Raw genomic sequence first — 17,947 nt, 5'->3', positions numbered from 1 at the left:
CAATAATTTTCAGTATTTTCTCAGTAATGATTCTTTTTTAAATGTCCTCCTTGAGATGTGTTTTTTAATCTCTGCTCTCCGTTAGGACAACTACATGTACAAAATTTTATAGGCTTATAATTCTGTATGCTATATATAAACATAAATAAAAACCTAGAGGTCAACATAAATAAAATAAAACTTTTATTTTTTAAATAAAATTATGTTTTGGTTAAAGAAAAGATAGTGTGTCATTTTTGTTAGTAGTACAGACAATTTTTTATCCAAAAGAATACATTGTGCTTTATTGTGTCATTTGTCTGAATACAGACTCAGTGGAATATCTAAATGATACCCTGCTCTGAACTCCAAGTTGAAAGTAAGTTTTTATTATACTTGAGGGAAACAATGGGTTCAGCTGCTTATTGCAAGGAGCAATTGTCAAGGGAGAGTTAAACTCAATTACTGTAACCATACTGAATAAAAAATACTGCCAAGAACAAAAATACGCCTGGGTAAAGACAGCTACTGAATAAAAAAATCGACATAAAGCGTATCAAATATTTATTTATCTGGGCAACAAAGGACTATGATACATTGATAGGCATGGAAACTACTGCCGGCACAACTCAATACAACACAACTATAACTGCTTCCAATATGGCCAGTGGAAATACAGGATACCAGGTGGTCCCGAATGTTTGAAGTTCTTTGGGAAAAAAAAAAAAAGAAAAAAGAAAAAAAGAGAAAAATAAAAACAAAAGAAAGGGAGAAAAAAAGAGGGAAAAAAAGGAAAGTAAAGCTAAATCTTGTTTTAAAAGACAATATTAATTTATTGCTCTGTTGTTGCTTTCGGGAGAAGGACAGTGGATGAAAATAACTTTTTTCATTTTCCACAACACATAAGGGTTGTAAAACCACTAACATGTTTAAAAACCTTGCCAGGGTCCAACATCACTTTATTTTATCTTCAATGAGAAACTAAATGTCATACTAATTATATATAAAAATTAATGGTTTTTTATTTGTTCAGCTGCTTCATTGTCGCTTTTAACATGCTACAATAGGGCTAAAAATGATGAATCCCAGAGAAAAACCCCCAAAAAACCTCTGATATCTAAATAAGTACCATGAACCACATGATGAACTAAGAGGGGAAGATTTAAAACCCACTAAACAAGAGGTAAACGAGATCACCAGATAAATAAAAAAAGGCTTAAAACAGACTCACCATATTTACAATTCCCATTAAATTACACATAAATAAATATATACATACATGAACACTGATTCCCTTATATAATAACCGTGAATCGTGTTGCAATAGAAAGTTCAAGTTGGTCGCTTTACCTTGGACAGGAAAAAGTTCTACAACTGAAGATATGACATGGAACCGCTTGTGTTTTGTGTTCAAGTTTATTCACAATACTGATAAAATGTCATCAGTCCTCTTTGCCTTTTGTCTGTCTGCTGCTGCTGTTGTACTTTTTCACCTTTTTTTTTCATTTTTAGTATGGCTACAATCTTAACTGAAGTTTATGTAAGGGAAGGTGGTGATTCAGTCCGGTGAAGCTCATAGAATTTTTAAGTATTATTTATTTCTTTTTGTTTGGTTTTTTTTTAATTTTTTAATATATTTTTAGAAAAAAAAGTCCTTTTCTTTTTTGTTTTATTTTTTGTTGGTTTTTTTTCTCCTTTTGTTTTATTTAAAAAAAAGTTCACAAACTCAAGACAGAACTTTTTTTCTTTGCTGGCTCCGTCCCCCTGTTCTGTTCTCTTAGGCTCCAAACTGGGGTTAAACGATGGTGGCAGTGGGAAGAGAAGGGAATTTAAGCAGGAGCAAATGGAAATGTGGATGCTGGGAAGGGGTGTGGAGAGAGGGCAGAGCAGTCCTGCAGAGTCAGAGAACAGGACTGGCAGAAGGACGCTCATTCTGTTGCTGTAGCCTGGGGTGCTGGGTGCCCGGGAGAGGGAGGAGGGACATGAATGGATCGATGGGCTATGAGGGGGAAGGGAGAGGAGCGTGTGTGGGGGGGATCCTCACTTTCGGTGCTTCTCCTCTTTGTCGCCGCTTTTGGTGCTGTTGTCTGTGTGGCTGTTGGGGTTGTTGCTGAGGTACATTTTGTCCATGGCCTTGAGTGCCTCGGTGAGATAGTTCTGCAGGGCGGTGACGGCAGCACACACCGCCGGGCTCCCAAAGCCGTGCGAGATGAGGTTGAAGTGGGTCAGGCAGCTCTGGATGCCCGGCTCCAAAATGGGGTTGGGCCGCGAGTTCCCCAGGGGAGATCGGTCCTGAGCCAGCAGGTCGGTGAACTCTTTACAGATCTGTCTGTAGCACAAATGGAGCAGAGAGACAGAGGGAGGGAGGGAGGAAGGGAGGGAAGGGAAGAGAGAGGGAGAGAAATGAACCATCACTGGTGGCAGCAAAGCCTGTGCATTCTCCCTGCTAGACTGCACAAGCCCCTGGATCAAGGGGGCTCCTGCACCTGAGCACACACATTCTCCTTTCTCCCTCTCCTCTCTATGCATCCTTCTCCAATTCTCACACTTCCCTGGCACGCACAAACCTCTTCCCTTCACCTTGCATGCACACACAACAGCACACCACACATCACACCCCAGCCCCATCCAACACACCAGCAGGCAACAGCAACATGGAGACACATCTCTCTTGCCCCACCGCTCTCTGTATCTCAGCCCCCAACACTCTCCACAAACACACATCCCTGCCCAGCTGGGGTTTGGAGCACAGACACAGTTTAAAGTTCCTGAGCAGGCTTAATAGACAGACTATGATATCCAAAGGTAACTAAGGGATATATCCGTATCTTAGAAGATTCCTTTTCTGGGGGGAACCAGAGAGGGATACGGGCCTCTTCCTTCACAAGGCTAAAACACACACCTGGTGTGTCAAGAAGAATGAGTGAGGGCAAAGCTGGCAAGTGAGGATTTAAATTAGGGTATTCTGAAACATTTATATATGTAAATCTCTATCTCTAAATCCAAAGGGACCTTTCCACAGAGGGGAAGGCTGACGCTAACCAGCGCCTGGAAATTTCCTTCCAGGAGGTGAAAAGGGAGGATACGAGGGCATGGTGCAGAAGATAGGTTATATCACCCACTCACTGCACAAATGGTTGGAGAAATAACACACCTTACAGCAAGAGAGCTCAGAGGCGTGTTGAAACAGTTTGTATTCTAAAACCCACGTTAATGTCTTCCAGCCATAAAGCAGCTCCCATCTCCTGCTTGTGTCCTCTGGCACTGTGCCCTTTGGTGACACCTCCGTTGGTAATTAAGGGCTACTAAACAACCCCTTTTAATTTCCAGCAAACATACCAAAACAATAATTTTCTTTTCACACACCACCTGGAAGTCTAGGCAGCCCCACCAATGATAAACTCTGCTAGCATTTTAACTGCATACAGATTGTCATTTAAAATATATTTTTAATATCCCTGTATTAGCTAAGTAACAGAGCTGCTTAGGCAGGAAGAACCATTCCCGATTTTAATGAACTGAAATCGGTTTAATGTGCCAGTTTTATTTTACTGTCAATGGGAAGACTTCCCCTTCTACTTAAATTGATAAGCTAAGTGAATAGGCCCAGAAGATGTTTTGCTTTGAAGAATTACTGCTTTTTCTGTAACTAAACATCCACTCTCAATTTGCACAATTCTTATTCAATGTAATCTGTGCAAACAGATTTGGAGCAAACCAAGCTCTCCTATACTAGGAGGGCCAACACACACCCTCACAACTTACAAAGCCATCAGCCACTAGTTATGCAGCAAACAAATATCTTCACAAATAAAAGCCCCAGACTCGAGTTTGTCCCCCTCCCTTATTTCTAAGCAACATGCCGGAAAGTTAAATGTCTTACTTTGTAGCTAGAAGCATGTTTTTTCTTGTGACTTGCTCGTTTGGATCGGAATGTTGTCGGTTGAGAAATTCAGCTACTGCTTTGGCAGGAAATTCTGTCTCACAAACGTACCCAAAATCTCTAGCTAGATGTACTGCTTCTCCTGAATAGGGAGGCACGGGTGGGGATGGAAAGAAACACAGCTCATCAGTACACACTGAACAGAGGCAAAAATACATTTAAAAAAAAAATTACATTCTACTTGGGCTTTTCTTCTCAAAAGCTTGGACGTTTTCTCTTTGAAAAAGTTAGGGCCAGAAATGTTAATTAAATCTTATCTTGCAGTTTTCATTGCTTCAGTTGAAGGCAATGCAAATGTGTATTTTCATAACAACTGTTATGAGTGAAAACTCACATAAGAATTTTTAAAAGTTCACATTGACTAAGAGATACTTTTAGACAGACAGGCTCCATCCACCTAGAATGTGTGCTTCGATTTACATCTCCATACCTATAAAGAGCCATTTATGTTCATTTTATTCACAGCTATTTACTCTGAAAATGTGTTTGCCTCAGCCACATTTCTATATTCTTTTGCAATGCATCAATGATTAATATTGATCATAATTACTCCTAGAGCTCTTCTAAATAAAATGCATTAAACAGCTAAGTGTTTAAAATTTAACTTGATCGCATATAATTATATGTTCACCCCCAAACGATTAACCATGAGAATTTTAGGGTCATTCCACCGAGTCTGTCTGTTTTGTTGATTTTCAAATCTTTGGTTTTAATTTCCTGAACCAGTTGGTTTTTACTGCAGGGCTTCCTGCCATTAGCTCTAGCTCCGGAAGAACGCATGCGCCAATTAGAGCTTCAAAGCCTCAGTCCAGTGAGCTTGTTTCCATAAAATGGAGCGGATCATAAACAATAACAGTACTCTAGAAACTGCCTCATCGCTATGGGACTCGAAGCCTCAGCAATGTTTATACTATCATCTCCCCAGAATTAGCCACCATCACTAAGTTATCTGAAGATCAGGCCTCTGGTTTTGTTTTTTTAAAAAATCATTCTTTTCAAAGCCATTGTACGTGAAAGCCAAACAGAACAATGGATTACCATAAAACCTTCTCCATATTCATTAACATCACAAATAATGTTAAGCATCTACCAAATCTAGACTTTTTACAAGTTTTCCCCTCGTGATTTTTTTACCACAACAGCATGTCAATGCAATTGCAAAGCCTTTTCAGAAACATGAAGACGCGGTAATTTTCACGCAGTATAAATATAGTTTGTTCACTAATCCTGATGTTTAAAAAAATGACGCCTGGCATCATCGCACAGCGCGTCCTTCCCCGTCCCTTTGAACGTGAAACATTTCTTGCAGAATGCGAAGCGACAACAAAACAAATTCCCGCCTACACAACCAAAGTTAAGCTGAACCTGGATAGCTCAGGCTGAGTTTAAGAGCACTTCACAAACTGAACCAGTCTAAAATGCAACCAAAGTCGTAAGTAATGGGAAAGGAGAGGGTTCTATCTGCAGGCCTCAGACATACTTGGTGTCAGCCAGTGTGACACAGCCACTGCTTCAAAACTAAATGACTGCAAACTCTTGAGCTTCCCACCTCTCCAGACAGCACAGGACATCCCAAGGCATTAAAACAAGTTGCACCTTTTCCAGCCAAAGCAGAGGAGAATGATACAGCCAAGGGAACATGTGTTCTGAAAATGAGAACCAAAAGGGAGTGGGGGCTGGCAGTGGTGCAACTTTGAGGCTTTCAGGACACCATTAATTCATGGCTGAGGTCAAGGATTCCCAAATTAATTCAGGAAGTAATGGTCACGCATTTCTCAAATGCAGATGTCAGAAAAGTTAAATGATTTACTGTTATGTGGCTGCAGGCTGGGAGGGAGAACAAACTTAAAGTAGCTGCAGCTTCTGACATTTAAAATTGCTTGGTTGTCCACCTGTGGCAGAAGAACAGCAGTGAAGTATTAGAGGCTCTGCTGCCCCTAACTTTCAACTCGATACTCATGGGTCTCTTATGGGGCTCATAAGCCCACAATCCCCCTTCACAGGGATCCTTCCCGTGCTGCTCCCAATGAGGTCTGCTTACTCCACAGAGGGATTACTCATTTGAATGAGCAAGCAAGATGGGGCCCTGAAAACATCTAGCTCGGAAACTTAAACGCAAATAAATAATAGAACACTTTGCTGAGTCTGCAGGACTCACACAAACCCATTTCAGGTTATAACAAAAAAGCAAAGGCACACAATTAAACTGATCTTTTTTTAAGACACAGAAAATAACGCCCTTGCAAATGCCAATGAGCAGCACCAACTCTGGGAAAGGAGAAAGAAACCCCGAACAACCCAACAGCAAATCTTCTCTCATTTGCCAAAAGCAACAGGCACATTTTCCAAAGGAGCCCTCCCAGCTCTTTGAGTCACTTACCCTCCACGAGCGATGTGAGCAAGGTAACATTAGCAGCTTTACGCCTCCCGGCTGGCAGGTTTAGTCCTATTTTGTCCAGTTTCTCCCTCAGAGATCTCCCTCCATTTTTAGACTTTGCCCTGTTCCACACAGAAAAGTGTTGAGAAATGGGGCTTGGGGGAACACCTGCTCCTACTTTGGCTCCTGCCCACACGTGCCCCCAACACATCCTTTTCCAGGGAAGGGAATAAAAGGTTTAGGGACAAGGGATGGGATACATGGCTGTGGGAGGTTCAAGACCACCTGTTGCTGAAAGCTGAATCCCACATATAGGGATGGTGCTTTGGATCACACCTAGAGAGCAGCGGTCCTCACTAAGGTCTAGATCAGCCCAAGAGCTGATGCAGAGCTGAGGTGTCTCCCTGAGCTCCCAAGGTGCCATGGACACAGGGGCAGCTTCTCCCCAGGCGTGAAGGGAGGGGGCCCATTTGCAGGGCCGGCAGCCCAAGAGCATCACTGCCCTCACACCAAACTCTACATGGCCCATCTGTGGCTTCGCAGCAGAGCTGGGCTAAGCGGGGCTGCAGAGATGGGAGCTGCCTTAATTAATCCTGGATGGTATTCCCTGCCCAGGCACTGCCTAATTGCCTGGGTGAGGTAGCCAATGGCAGGGTGCCCGCCATTAAGCCGGTCCTGGGGGTGTGTATGTGTGTGTGGGCGCCCGTGGGGGTGTTCATGGCCACGAGGGGGACAGGGACACGCAGGGCCCCCACGGCGGGGCTCCGGGGGCCGCGCAAGGCCGCGCGTTACCATGGCGACAGTGCCTGGGCCCCCTCCCGCCGCCCGGCCGCGCTGCCCCGCCGGCCGCGCGCGCCCCGCCCCCTAGCGGCGGCCGCCGCACTCCCCCCGCGCCGCCACCCCGCGTGGGCGCTCGTCCTCCGCCTTCCCTGCCTCCATCCCTATCCCTCCCTCCCTGCCTGCCTCCCGCACGGCACGGCCCGGCATCCCGCCTCCCGCGTCCCCCCGCCCCTCACCTCCGGAGCACTCCGCCCAGCAGGGAGGCGTTGAGGCACTCGGGCGGCGACAGGCGTCTCTGCACTTCCGCCACCGTGACCTTGTACTTGGAGGTGGAGCTGAGCAGCGAGAGGCGGCCCGGCACCGAGCAGAAGACCTCGTTGGGGTTCACCACCCCGCCGAAGAGCGCGTCCTTGTTGATGGGGATGGAGGAGACGGCGTTGTTGTTAGACTTGGAGAGGGACACGGGGCCTGCAGGGAGGGAGGAGCAGGGAGGTGAGGGTGAGGAGCGGGCAGGGAGCCGGGGAGGGAGGGGGAAGCAGCCGAGCCGCTCTGCGGCCAGCGCCGGCCCCGCACCGCCTGCGGGGCAGCGGGGACGCAGCGGGGGCACCCCTCCCCTTTCCCGTCGGGAGGCGCAGGGGGAGAGCCGGACATCCCTCGACCTGCAGCGGGGAAATTGAAAAGACCCCGCTGCAGCCCCCGTCGGGCGCCGAGGCCGGGCTGCCGCACGCCGGTACCGCCGTGTCGGGCCGGCAGTGCCCGGGCAGCGGCGCAGGACATGCGGCAAGCCCGGGGGGCCGCCAGCGCACAAATTTAGACATGGAAGACCCGTAACTCGGCGGAGGACTGGCACCCCAAAATACAGCTCGGTCCCTGCCCGGCGGCGGCCGGCGGGGAGGTGCCGCCGTTCGGTGCCTCGGGTCCCGGCCGCCTTCCCTTTCTCCTCTGCCTTTGCCCGCTCCGCTTGGCGGGCGCAGTCCAACCAAGCGGGGGGCTCTCTCCGTTTTGGATAGATCACTTGTGACATTAATAGCTCTGGGAAGGCTAATAGATACAACAGGAGTTAAACGAACTCTTGAGATTACTAATAAAAGAGCCAATTATCATGTCGACTTGGAAAGAGCATCTCTTAAGATTTATCCCTTGCACATCTAATTTGACGTGACAAAGGCTTTACGGGCGGGGGTGAGGGGGTATGAAACTTCAGGTTCGCTGGCTGTACAGCAATTAGGGTTAGAGAGGAGAGAGCCTCTACTCAGCACCTCTCTCCTGTGGTGGCCTGGGTTCCCAAATTCCAGGTGGCCACGCAGCCACAGCAGCCCTCAGAGCAGGCAGGAGCTAGATGCGCCTTCCACCCCGCCAGTTTTACTCCAACAGCGTTCTCACTACACAGCATCCAAACACAAAACCCATCGCTTGCCACCAAGAACCTGCTTTGCAAAATGCCCTGTGCCACCTTTCTCAATCTTTCGATTGTCCAAAGAACGACGGGAAATGAAAATCGAGTGAAAATTTGCAATAAATATTTAGAACGATTTGGGTACCAGCTTCCAAGCAATTCAATTCAATTCCAAGTGAAGCAAGCGCACAAAGCCAACGAAAACCAAATCACCCTAACCACCGACAGACATCAGTTTCCAGAAACTCGCCCCTTGTTCTCCACCAGTCCCACCTCATCACCGGCGTGATTTAAATAAGAAAACCCGAAGGAGGGGGAACAACGATTTCACATTCACAGCTCCAGTTTACCAACAACGATTCAAGCCCTCCGCTCAGCCAGATGCATGGGGCAAACTATGAAACCCAATTGTTCGCTAATGCACTAAAAAAACGGCTCGGATTTTCTAGATCATCTGCTAACATTTTTCCTCGTTAACGACAATAATAATTAAAATATCCGGCAAACGTGGCCATTTAAGAGGGCAGATTTCAACCCCCATCGCCCGTTTTTCTTTGCTTCCAACCTTTCTCGGCCAACAGTACATGCCAGAGGAAGGAGCCCGGGGCCGGGGGGCTGGAGGGGAGAGGGGAGAGGCCGGGTAAGTCCTCCCAGCGAGCAGTCCCCAGCCTGTGACGACATGTTTGGTATGCGCAAGGAAACAGCTTACCTTTCTTAATTACAGTTTGATCTGGGATGTTAATACCGGGGTCTTCTACGTGCTGCAACAAAAGGAACAGGCAGGGATGTCAGTGCACAACCACAACAAAAGGCAGGGAGGGCCGAGGTGGGATGGGGTGAAGGAGAAGTTTTGTGCTCCCCCCATTCCTGGGCACGGTGTGGGGAGGGAAACAACAGATCCTGCACGGAAAGGGGTGGGTGGGGGGGAGAAGGAAGGCAGGAGATTTGGGGGAGGTTTCCTTTATCGAGAGGAATCCTGCATCCTTCTCAGCTCTTCCCTCGATCCCCAAGAAAAAATACAATAAATCACTCACACCCCCGGGGCCCGAGTGGCCTTAAGCTTCTGAGGGCTCCCTCCTCCCCGTCCCTTCCCTCCTCCCCGGGAAGCTGCCCCGGCCCGGCCCAGCCCTTCCCCGGGGCCGCTGCGCCCGCTCCGTCTCCCGCGCCCGCGGGAGGGAAAGCACAAAGGAGCGCGGAGCGGCGCGGGGCCGGGCCCCACGCACCCCCGGGCTCCCCACTATTGTCCCCTCGCAGGTTCCGCGGCCGCGGCTACAGCTGGGGTTCGCGCGGCGGAGTCACGACGTGATTAGAAAGTCAAATGAAATCGTGTTTTCTAATTCCAAAAACTGACAGGCAATATAATGTCTGGCTGTGTTTACAAATTAACACCAGTGCTGCTGAGATAGAAGATTTCGCAATCGTTACAAAACCCAGGCATTACCATTTAAAAAACTATTACTTCCTTCTCTAGTCTTTGTCCAACAATAATACTGATTCTAACATTTTCCATTCTGTCTTGGATTTATGCTCCTGTTAATTGTGCCTGATCTCAATGATTCCGGGTGGATGGTACTAAGTTGCTTTATTACAGGTTTTATTATACTCAATGCTCTCATTTGTAACTTGCCTAAAGTGCTTCTGGATTTAAGTATAATTAAATTGAGAAATGTTCAGAAATGACTACTGCTGCAGTTCTTGTGTTTTAACTATATGGGGAAATATGATCCCTTTATGCATGCACCCTAAACCCATAAAGTAAATGTAGTGTGGCATAATACTTTTATTTGTGTTATTTCTACACATATTCCGTACAGGGAGGACTGTTAAGTTTAAAATCCCACAGAGATATTTACGATTAAATAATTTTCACCGTCTACTTGACTTTCTTAAATATTAAGCAGTCGTTTTTATTAAAGGTTAACTGTTGCAGCAACGGAAAAATTCCAAAATTATCCTCCCAACTCAGATTTCTGTAACGGATTTTTTTTTTTAACCAGATAAAACACACCTAAAAGATGCACCCTCTTATTTTATACTCTCCTTCATGGAGCCTGCTGATTCAGCCTTACAGAGAAAAAAAATGGCTAGACTGGCTCAAGGATTTAAACCAGATGGCATTTGGTTTTCACGAAGTATAGCAATGCTATTAATTCATAGATCTGAAGAGGAGGCTTCCTAAATCAGCCCACTGCCATGGAGCACAACTGGGGAGAGGGAGAATTCAAGAGAACATTTTAGGTCATGTTTTCCTACAGCAATCAGGGGCTTGCAGTCAGCAAATTAGTTTATTCATACGATTGCCTCCATGTTATTTTATATCAAGTTTAAAGAGTCGACCTGCTTTTAACAGATCCAAATTGCTTACTAAATCCTCCACTTTGGAAAACGTATGCGTTTATTGCAAAACTGCTAAACACAACCAGCAATTTTCTGTGGCTAATTTAGCCAGATGAGGGCTGTAATAAATTCACTATTTTCTCTGAGTATAATTTACAAAAGATTTCAAAATGACCCCCAAAAATAGGTAAGTTCATCTGAACATTATCCTTGCAACACGAAACTGTACTCATTAAACTGTCAGCGAATATATTGTTGTAATATTTGATCCTGTAATTTGGGATGGCATTTCGGCAAAAATCACATCCAGATACCACAATTCCCTCCTCCTCTTTCCTCCTGCAAGTCGAGCAGCTTCAGTCCCTCAGCATGAGCTCTGTGGGCTTTAATAAATTTATTGCCATGTTCTAATTCCATTTTCAGGGAGAAACCCAGAAAGATGAACTTTGATCACGACCTATCATGTTGCATAAGGCCACTTTCCTAACTGAACAATAGCCCTGGCTTGCTTTGTAAGTAGCCTGTGCACTAATGTCATGCTTAATTAGAAATCATTTTTAAAGTCTGTACTCATCGATAATAGAATTAGGTTCCCCCAAATAATGCATCCTCCAATAGGCTCCCAACATTTGATTTAATATAGGGTGTAGCAGGTCTGACTCAAATTCGATAACCTATAGGTAATGATTTATGAGGTCATCCCTTTGCACCGCTACTAAAAGAAGGCGGCAGCATTTTAGTATAGCTCTTCCCTGATTTGTCAATTAATTCCTTTAGAGAAGAGGATCTGCCCATATACCCTCTTATAACTTTGGATGTGGTTATTCCATATGCCAATCCTGTAATCACGGGAAACCAATTTTTCCTTCTTAGGCCACTTTCACCCATTTCCCCCCACCCCCCCTTTACATTTGTGAGATCTCGTTAAATGTCCTCACAGGCATTTCAGACTCGTGTCTTTCCCAAGGCAGTAAGAAATCCCCAAATGCACGGCCCTGTGGTGATATTATATATTCTTCCAATCGCAACAGCTTATTGTCATTGAGAAGGAAAGATATTGTTAACGATGACGGTAATTTGATTTATTTATATTTTAGTGGGCAAGTTAGCGGCGAGACGTGCTCAGGGACGAGCTGCGAGAACCTTTTGTTCTAGGTGGGGGCTTCACTTTTCCCTGGGGAGGGGGGGGAGTTCTCTTCTTCCCTTCTTTTTTTTTTTTTTTTTTGGGGGGGGGGGCGGGGGGTTCCCCTCTCTCCCTCCCTCCCTCTCTCTCTCCCTCCCTCTCCCCCCGACGTTGAGCTCCCGCGGTAAGAGGGATGAGTGGGCTGAGGGGTGACCCCTTGGCTTACCGGCACGTCCTCGATGGCGTGGGGGATGGAGTGGAGGGGCAGGTCGGCCAGCCCCGAGCCCAGCCCGTGCGGGGCGTGCAGCAGGTCGTCGTGCCGCCGGTAGTCCCTGCGCGGGTCGAGCCCCGAGAGCTGGTGGGGCAAACCCCGGTGCGTGTGGAGCAGCCCCGTCTCCTGGCTCTGCCTCTGTCCCGGCCATCCTGGGTGCTGGGGCTGTGGCTGGGCGTGGAGGGGGTTGAGGCTGTACGGGTCGTTCACGTGGGAGTAGGGGTCCTGAGACTGGGGGTAGATGGGCTGGTAAGGGGGGGGGAAGTAGGGGGGCTGGAAGTCGGCGTTGGGGGTGTGCGAGAGCGGTGGGGCGCTGGTGTAGGGAGACTGACCCACGGTCCCCAGCTGGGGTAACCGGGCTGTCCCGTTGCTGGTACTGTCGTGGCGCTCCTGAGATGGGGAGCGGGAGCCGGGGGGGGGGGGGGGAGGGTTGGGGGGTGGAGGGTGCAGAGGAGGGGGAGGAGGGGGAGGGGAAAGGAGAAAAGAAAAACAATAATAATATCAAACTGATTTTCCTCAAAATCGCCTTAAAAATTTCATCTATAGGGCAGTGAGGGGCAAATCATCGTCTCCGAGGCGGAGAAAAGCAGATCTGGAGATCTCTCTGCCTCTGATTTCCCTTCCCAAATAATTAAGAGGCAGTCTCGCTTTTTAAAAAACCAATAATAACGGCAATAACGATAACAGCAATAATAGCAATAATTACAACGGGACAGCTTATAGTAATTAATAAAACATCGCGGCGATACAGCGTGGATTCACATCAGATCGTGCCCCGGCATTTCAGGAGCAGGTATTTCCCACAAATAAAAAGAATGATTCACAAGCGAGCATTATTGAAATAATAATTCTGCCACAACACAAAATCCTTCCTCTGGCCCTTAACAGAACCGAAATAAATACTGTCGCTGACATTACCGATCGCGTCCCAAGAAAACCCTGGAAAATCCAAACCCACTGCCATTTTGTTACCAGAAAACGCCGAAATAGCCTCCAAACAAACCGGTAGTTCCCCCTTAGAGTTTTACAAATGTTTCGGGGCGAAAGCACTGCCATGGTCCCCCCCACCCAAGGAGAGACGAACCCCGTGTGCCCGGCCGAAGCCCGGGCTGGCCGGGGCGCGATTTGGGAGCGGAGCGGAGCGGGCAGCGCGGCCCGGCCGCCGGGGAAGCGGAGGAATGCGGCAGGCGGCCGGGGGAAGCGCCGCCGCCCCGACGGGCGAGCGGCACCGAAATGAGCCCGGGCGCTTCGGCACGGCTCTGCCGGCTCTGGAAACCGGGCAGAGGAGACCACATGAACGTCTGAGGTAAAAGGAATGGCCTCCACGGAGGAGGATTCGAGGGAAAGAACCACGGTCCCGAAACAGAGGAACGAGTAAGCGAAAATACTACGTTTGCAGGTGGCAAGGTTAAGGAATCGAAGCGTAAGGTCCAAGCAAAGCCTTTTGCCGTTCGCTCGAAGCAGACCAAAGGAAAAATAAAAAAAAGGGGGGGGGGTGAGGGGGAGGAAGGAAAGAAAAATAAAGAGAGAAAGGGCAAAACGTAAACCACCGAATTTATAAAATTGAAGGAAAGGAAAAAAAGCCCTCTCCGGAAAGCTGGGTGTGAAACCCCCACTGCCACCGCCGACAACAATAGCAACACCCAGCGCGCACCGAACCCCCTCCGAGAGAAACGTGAAGCAACTCACCATAGCCGAAAAACTGTGCACTAACATCTGCGAAGAGTCGGGGGTTACAAGTCAAGGCAGAAAAAACAACAAAAAGGCAGAGGAAAGGGACCGGCGAAGCGCGCAGCCCCCGGCGGAGCCCCGCGGGTGCGGGCGCGGCGCGGGCGCGGAGGGAGCGCGGCCGGAGCCCGGCGCTAGGCGCGGGCGGCAGGACCGGGGCGCCGGGGCTGCTCCTGCACCGCGGGCGCGCCACGATAATCCATCAGAACTTGCACCGATCTCTGCTGCCCTTCATCGGGTGATCCCAAGGCGAGCTCTCTATCCTGGCGCGGTGTGAGGAGTCAAAGTTGGTTGCTTTTTCTTTTTTTTCTTTTTTTTTTTTTTTTGTTTTTGTTTTGGTTGTTTTTTTTTTTTGTTGTTTGTTTGGCGCTTTTTTTTTCCTTTTTTTTTAGCGTGTGTGTGTTTGTTTCTTAATCCTTTTTTTTTCCTCTGACTCTTTCTTTTTCTCCTTTGACTTAGCTGCTGCTTCACTTGAGCTCCTAATAACAGATCTGCTGCCTTCCTGGAGACTCCTAATAGCAGATATTCATGACTATTAATATTACACGAACACTTAATAAGGGAAGAATGGCTGGAAATCGAGCGTGAAGCGAGAAGGCAACTCAAGGCAGAGCCTGTTCTAAATGACGTCCATTGAATGAAGAATCAGTGTATCTAATCAGAGATGGGGGAGAGGGAGAGGGAGAGAGAGACAAAAAGGGAGAGAGAGGGAGCGGGAGAGAGAGAGGGGGCACATGCTGCTGCGTCTGACGAATCACAGGAAAGGGGCAACATTTTAAAAGGTTGCAGGGCATGCAAAAGTGAAAGAGAAAGAGATCCGGAGAGAGGGAGAGGGTGGGAGCCAGGAGGGGGGTGCAGAAAAGGGGGGGGGGGCGGGGAGGGAGTGGGAGAGACGGGCAGAAGGAGAGAGGGGAGGGGGCGCGGGATCCCCCCCCCTCATCCTTCCTCACCTTCGCTTCGCTTCCCTTCCCTTCCCCCCGGCTGCCGCCTCCCCATGTCCCCAGCCCCGCAGTCCTTCGCGGGCGCACCTCGGGCTGCGGCTGCTGCGCGTAGCCGGCCTCAAAGCCCAGGGAGAAGAGCGGCTGCTCGCTTCCCGCTTGGTTCTTGCTGCCCTCGGCCGCACCGCCGCCGCCTTTGCGCGGGGTGGGCTCCGCGGGACCGCCCGCCGCCGCCGCCCCGTCCATGCCTCGACGGCGCCCCGCCGAGGGGCTCCCCTGGCCGCTGCCCCCGCGGCGGCCGCCCCGCGCCGCCGAGCAGGCTCGCCTCCGTGCCCCACGTCCCGGAAACCGGCTGGGAAAGTTTTTTTGGGTGTCTCCCCCTCTGGGTGTCAGCCCTCCTCCTCCTCCTCCTCTTCCTCCGGTTGGAGCCCAGCGCAGAGACCAGCGGGCGCCGGGGGCGGGGGGGGCTGGGGAGCCCAAGGAGCATCCGCCGGGCTCCCCGCGGCCCCCCTCTCGGAGGATCCGGGAAGAGACGGAGGAAAAAGGCAGGAGGCAGCAAGGCGGGGAGGGAAGGAGGGCGGGAGGGACGCGGGGGGGAGCGGGAGCCGGGAAAAGAGGCAAGGCGAGCGCTTCTCCCGGCCCAGACAAGCCGGGGCTCCGGCGCAACCCGTCGGACTGGCTGTGCAACTCCCAAACAACTCCCTTAAAACAGGCACCGCTCCGCTCGCCGCCGCCGCTGCCCCGCCGCAGCCGCCGCGCCGCCGGCGCCCGGCCCCACGCTCCGCCCGCCCGGCCCGACCCCCCGGCGCTCCGGGCGCCCCGGGCTCTCAGCGCCGCTGGCCGGGCTTTTATGCGCTTTTTCTGGGCTTATCTTTGATTTTCTTTTTTTTTTTTTTTTTTTTTTTTTTTTTTTAATCTTTCATTCCTTCTTTTTTGTTTCTTTTTTCCTTTTTTTTATCCTCTTTTTTATTTTAAGGCAGGTTCAACCCCCGGCGGGGTACAGCCACCTTCTTTTCCCTCATCTCTTAAAAGTGCTCTCGCACCCGCTCCCGAGGTAAACACGGAGAGCCAGCCCCACACGTACGCACACAATCCGGCCGGTTCGCGGAGCGGCTGCTGCTCCCTCCGTGTTTGGTAACACCTCGGTGCGAAGTCCCATTAACGCAAGGCAACAAAAGCCATTTGCGATGAAATCCACACGCTCGCACGTGTGCAAACTGTAAGACCGGTCCTGAGGGGAGGGAGGGGGAAGAGGCACGCTTTCCACCCGAAATGCAGCTGAGGAGTATGTGTCTTTTTTTTTTTCTGGATTGAAAAAAATTTTAAAATCCAAAACACCAAAAAAACCCAACTCAGCCAACTAAAAAAAAAAAAATTAAACAAACATTACGCAACCCACAAACACCAACACCCGACACCTCATTCAAATCAAGCACCGGCCAACGAGTGGATCTAAAGCTCAGCTCCCGCATTGGGAGACAGCTTCATCCCAAACTCCTCCACCAGGGACTAGATCACCAAATCACTCAGTCGGCGCTGAGCCCGCCGTCCTCGGTCCCTTCCCTAAACTACAGCATCGCCCAAACCAGCGTCAGGGTCGGACGAGAGAGTGCCCCCTTGGACCCAGAGATGCATGTCGGCAAGGCTCCGCCGAGGCTGAGGGGATCTTCCCGCTTGGGTCACGACCAAATAACAGCGTTCACTTGCAAAGTAGAGTCCTTTATTGCGCGGTTTGAACCCACTGCACAGGCAACTTTTTCAAAACGGGTAACAATAGTATTCGTTGGTTTGAGACTAGGCATGGGTCCTGGGCATCGCTCTTCTTTTTCCCCTTCTTCTCCTTTTTGTCAGATTAAAAGACACTCGCCTCTTTGTAAAAATATGGATGCACATACAGGCACAGAGAGAGATGCACGCACACAATCTGTGCTGAACGGCTCCAAAACCGAATGAGGTGGATTTTATTTATTTTTTCCCAAGCGGTTAAATTACTATGTTTCAAACCCGTGGGAATGTGGCCCTGAAAATTAGGAGGCTGGGGGAACACTGCTCCCAAAACCCGTGATTTCATTTAGGCAGCTGACCCCTGTAAATTTGTGCAGCTCGGTATAATGAACCCGCAGTTATATCGAAAAGGCTGCTTTTAAGCGTCGGTCCTGAGCCAATTTATTTGGATGCCTAGGGTACCTAGGGTGCAAGAATAATTCTCTTCCCTTTGTCTCTTGGCCCTCTCATTCATTCATCGGTCCATTCATTCAGCCAGCCGCCTATCCATCCATCTATCCATCCATCCATCCATCCATATGGATGAGTGTAGCATCCTACAAGAGCCTTATCTACGGAAGATCTACCTATAGACCAGGCTGCTTCTGGATCCTGTTTGCCTTTCCTCATACACTTCCGACAAAGCCGTGTTTCCACAAGCCCCGAAGTTCCTGGGGAAGGACCCCAGCCCCTCTCCGGCTGCAGGACCGCAAGGAAGCCTGACGACGGAGCTGAAGTTTTCCTAAACGAAATTGAGAGACGGAGGGATGCTGAAGGCTCCCGCTTGTAGCTGCGGGGCCGGGGCTCTGCCCGGGCCCGGGGGAAGCGCTTACCTCACATTCCTCATACTTGATATTATCCGTCAGTTTCCAAAGCATTTTCATGGATTGGCGCGCGAGAGAGGATTTGGTTCTCCCTGCCTTGCCTCTCCCTACGGTGGCGGTGCCGGGCGGCGTGGGGAGCGCGGCTGGCGGAGGCTCGGCAGCGCTCCCGTCCGCGCTCGGAGATCTCCCTCTAATGGTGGAAACTTTTCCCTTTTCCAGCTCTTTACCCACAGTCTAATCGCCTCATTAGCATATCAACAACAGCCCAATTGCTCGCCAGCACAACAACCTGCAGCGATGGACACAGGTAGAAGGAACCCACGAGCAAGGAAAAAAAAAATTAACGACAAAAAAAGATTTCTTCGACTTGCCGAGCCCCGGCGCGGGGGGGCAGAGGGCCCTGCCTGTCTGCCTGCGGGCCGCTGCTGGCCCCCGTGCCTCTGCCTGCCAGCGGGGAGGAAAGTGGCCAGTGAAATCAAAGAGGCTC

The 17,947-nt window shown here is 49.6% G+C and overlaps 1 protein-coding gene across 2 annotated transcripts; it reads right to left on the bottom strand.

Annotated features, from left to right (window-relative positions):
• Positions 1-242: 242 nt before the first annotated feature.
• Positions 243-17,600, bottom strand: TFAP2A (transcription factor AP-2 alpha). Of its 2 annotated transcripts, none has more exons than XM_054637498.2 (7): positions 17,470-17,600; positions 12,162-12,596; positions 9,185-9,236; positions 7,316-7,547; positions 6,303-6,421; positions 3,863-4,004; positions 243-2,308 (listed from the first exon to the last, which is right to left on the bottom strand). In XM_054637498.2, the coding sequence occupies exons 1-7, from the start codon at positions 17,518-17,520 to the stop codon at positions 2,020-2,022; spliced, it is 1,320 nt and encodes a 439-aa protein (XP_054493473.1). In that variant the 5' UTR covers positions 17,521-17,600; the 3' UTR covers positions 243-2,019. The 2 variants fall into 2 exon arrangements, with proteins under 2 accessions (XP_054493473.1, XP_054493463.1); XM_054637488.2 differs by lacking the exon at positions 17,470-17,600 and adding an exon at positions 13,896-14,187.
• Between the last annotated feature and the right edge of the window lie 347 nt (positions 17,601-17,947).

Source organism: Agelaius phoeniceus, chromosome 1 (genome assembly GCF_051311805.1).
Source record: "Agelaius phoeniceus isolate bAgePho1 chromosome 1, bAgePho1.hap1, whole genome shotgun sequence".
Taxonomy (NCBI): Eukaryota; Metazoa; Chordata; class Aves; order Passeriformes; family Icteridae; genus Agelaius; species Agelaius phoeniceus.
This window is presented reverse-complemented; position numbering and strand designations above follow the sequence as displayed.

What these genes read in the sequence shown, in the direction of transcription:
- TFAP2A (XM_054637498.2), bottom strand. Translation starts at nt 17,520, where the DNA reads ATGAAAATGCTTTGGAAACTGACGGATAATATCAAGTATGAGGAATGT. An exon ending in TCAAGTATGAGGAATGTGAG is followed by an intron (nt 12,597 to 17,469) that starts GTAAGCGCTTCC and finishes TCCCCATCTCAG; the next exon opens with GAGCGCCACGACAGTACCAG. An exon ending in AACATGCTTCTAGCTACAAA is followed by an intron (nt 2,309 to 3,862) that starts GTAAGACATTTA and finishes TTTGTGCTACAG; the next exon opens with ACAGATCTGTAAAGAGTTCA.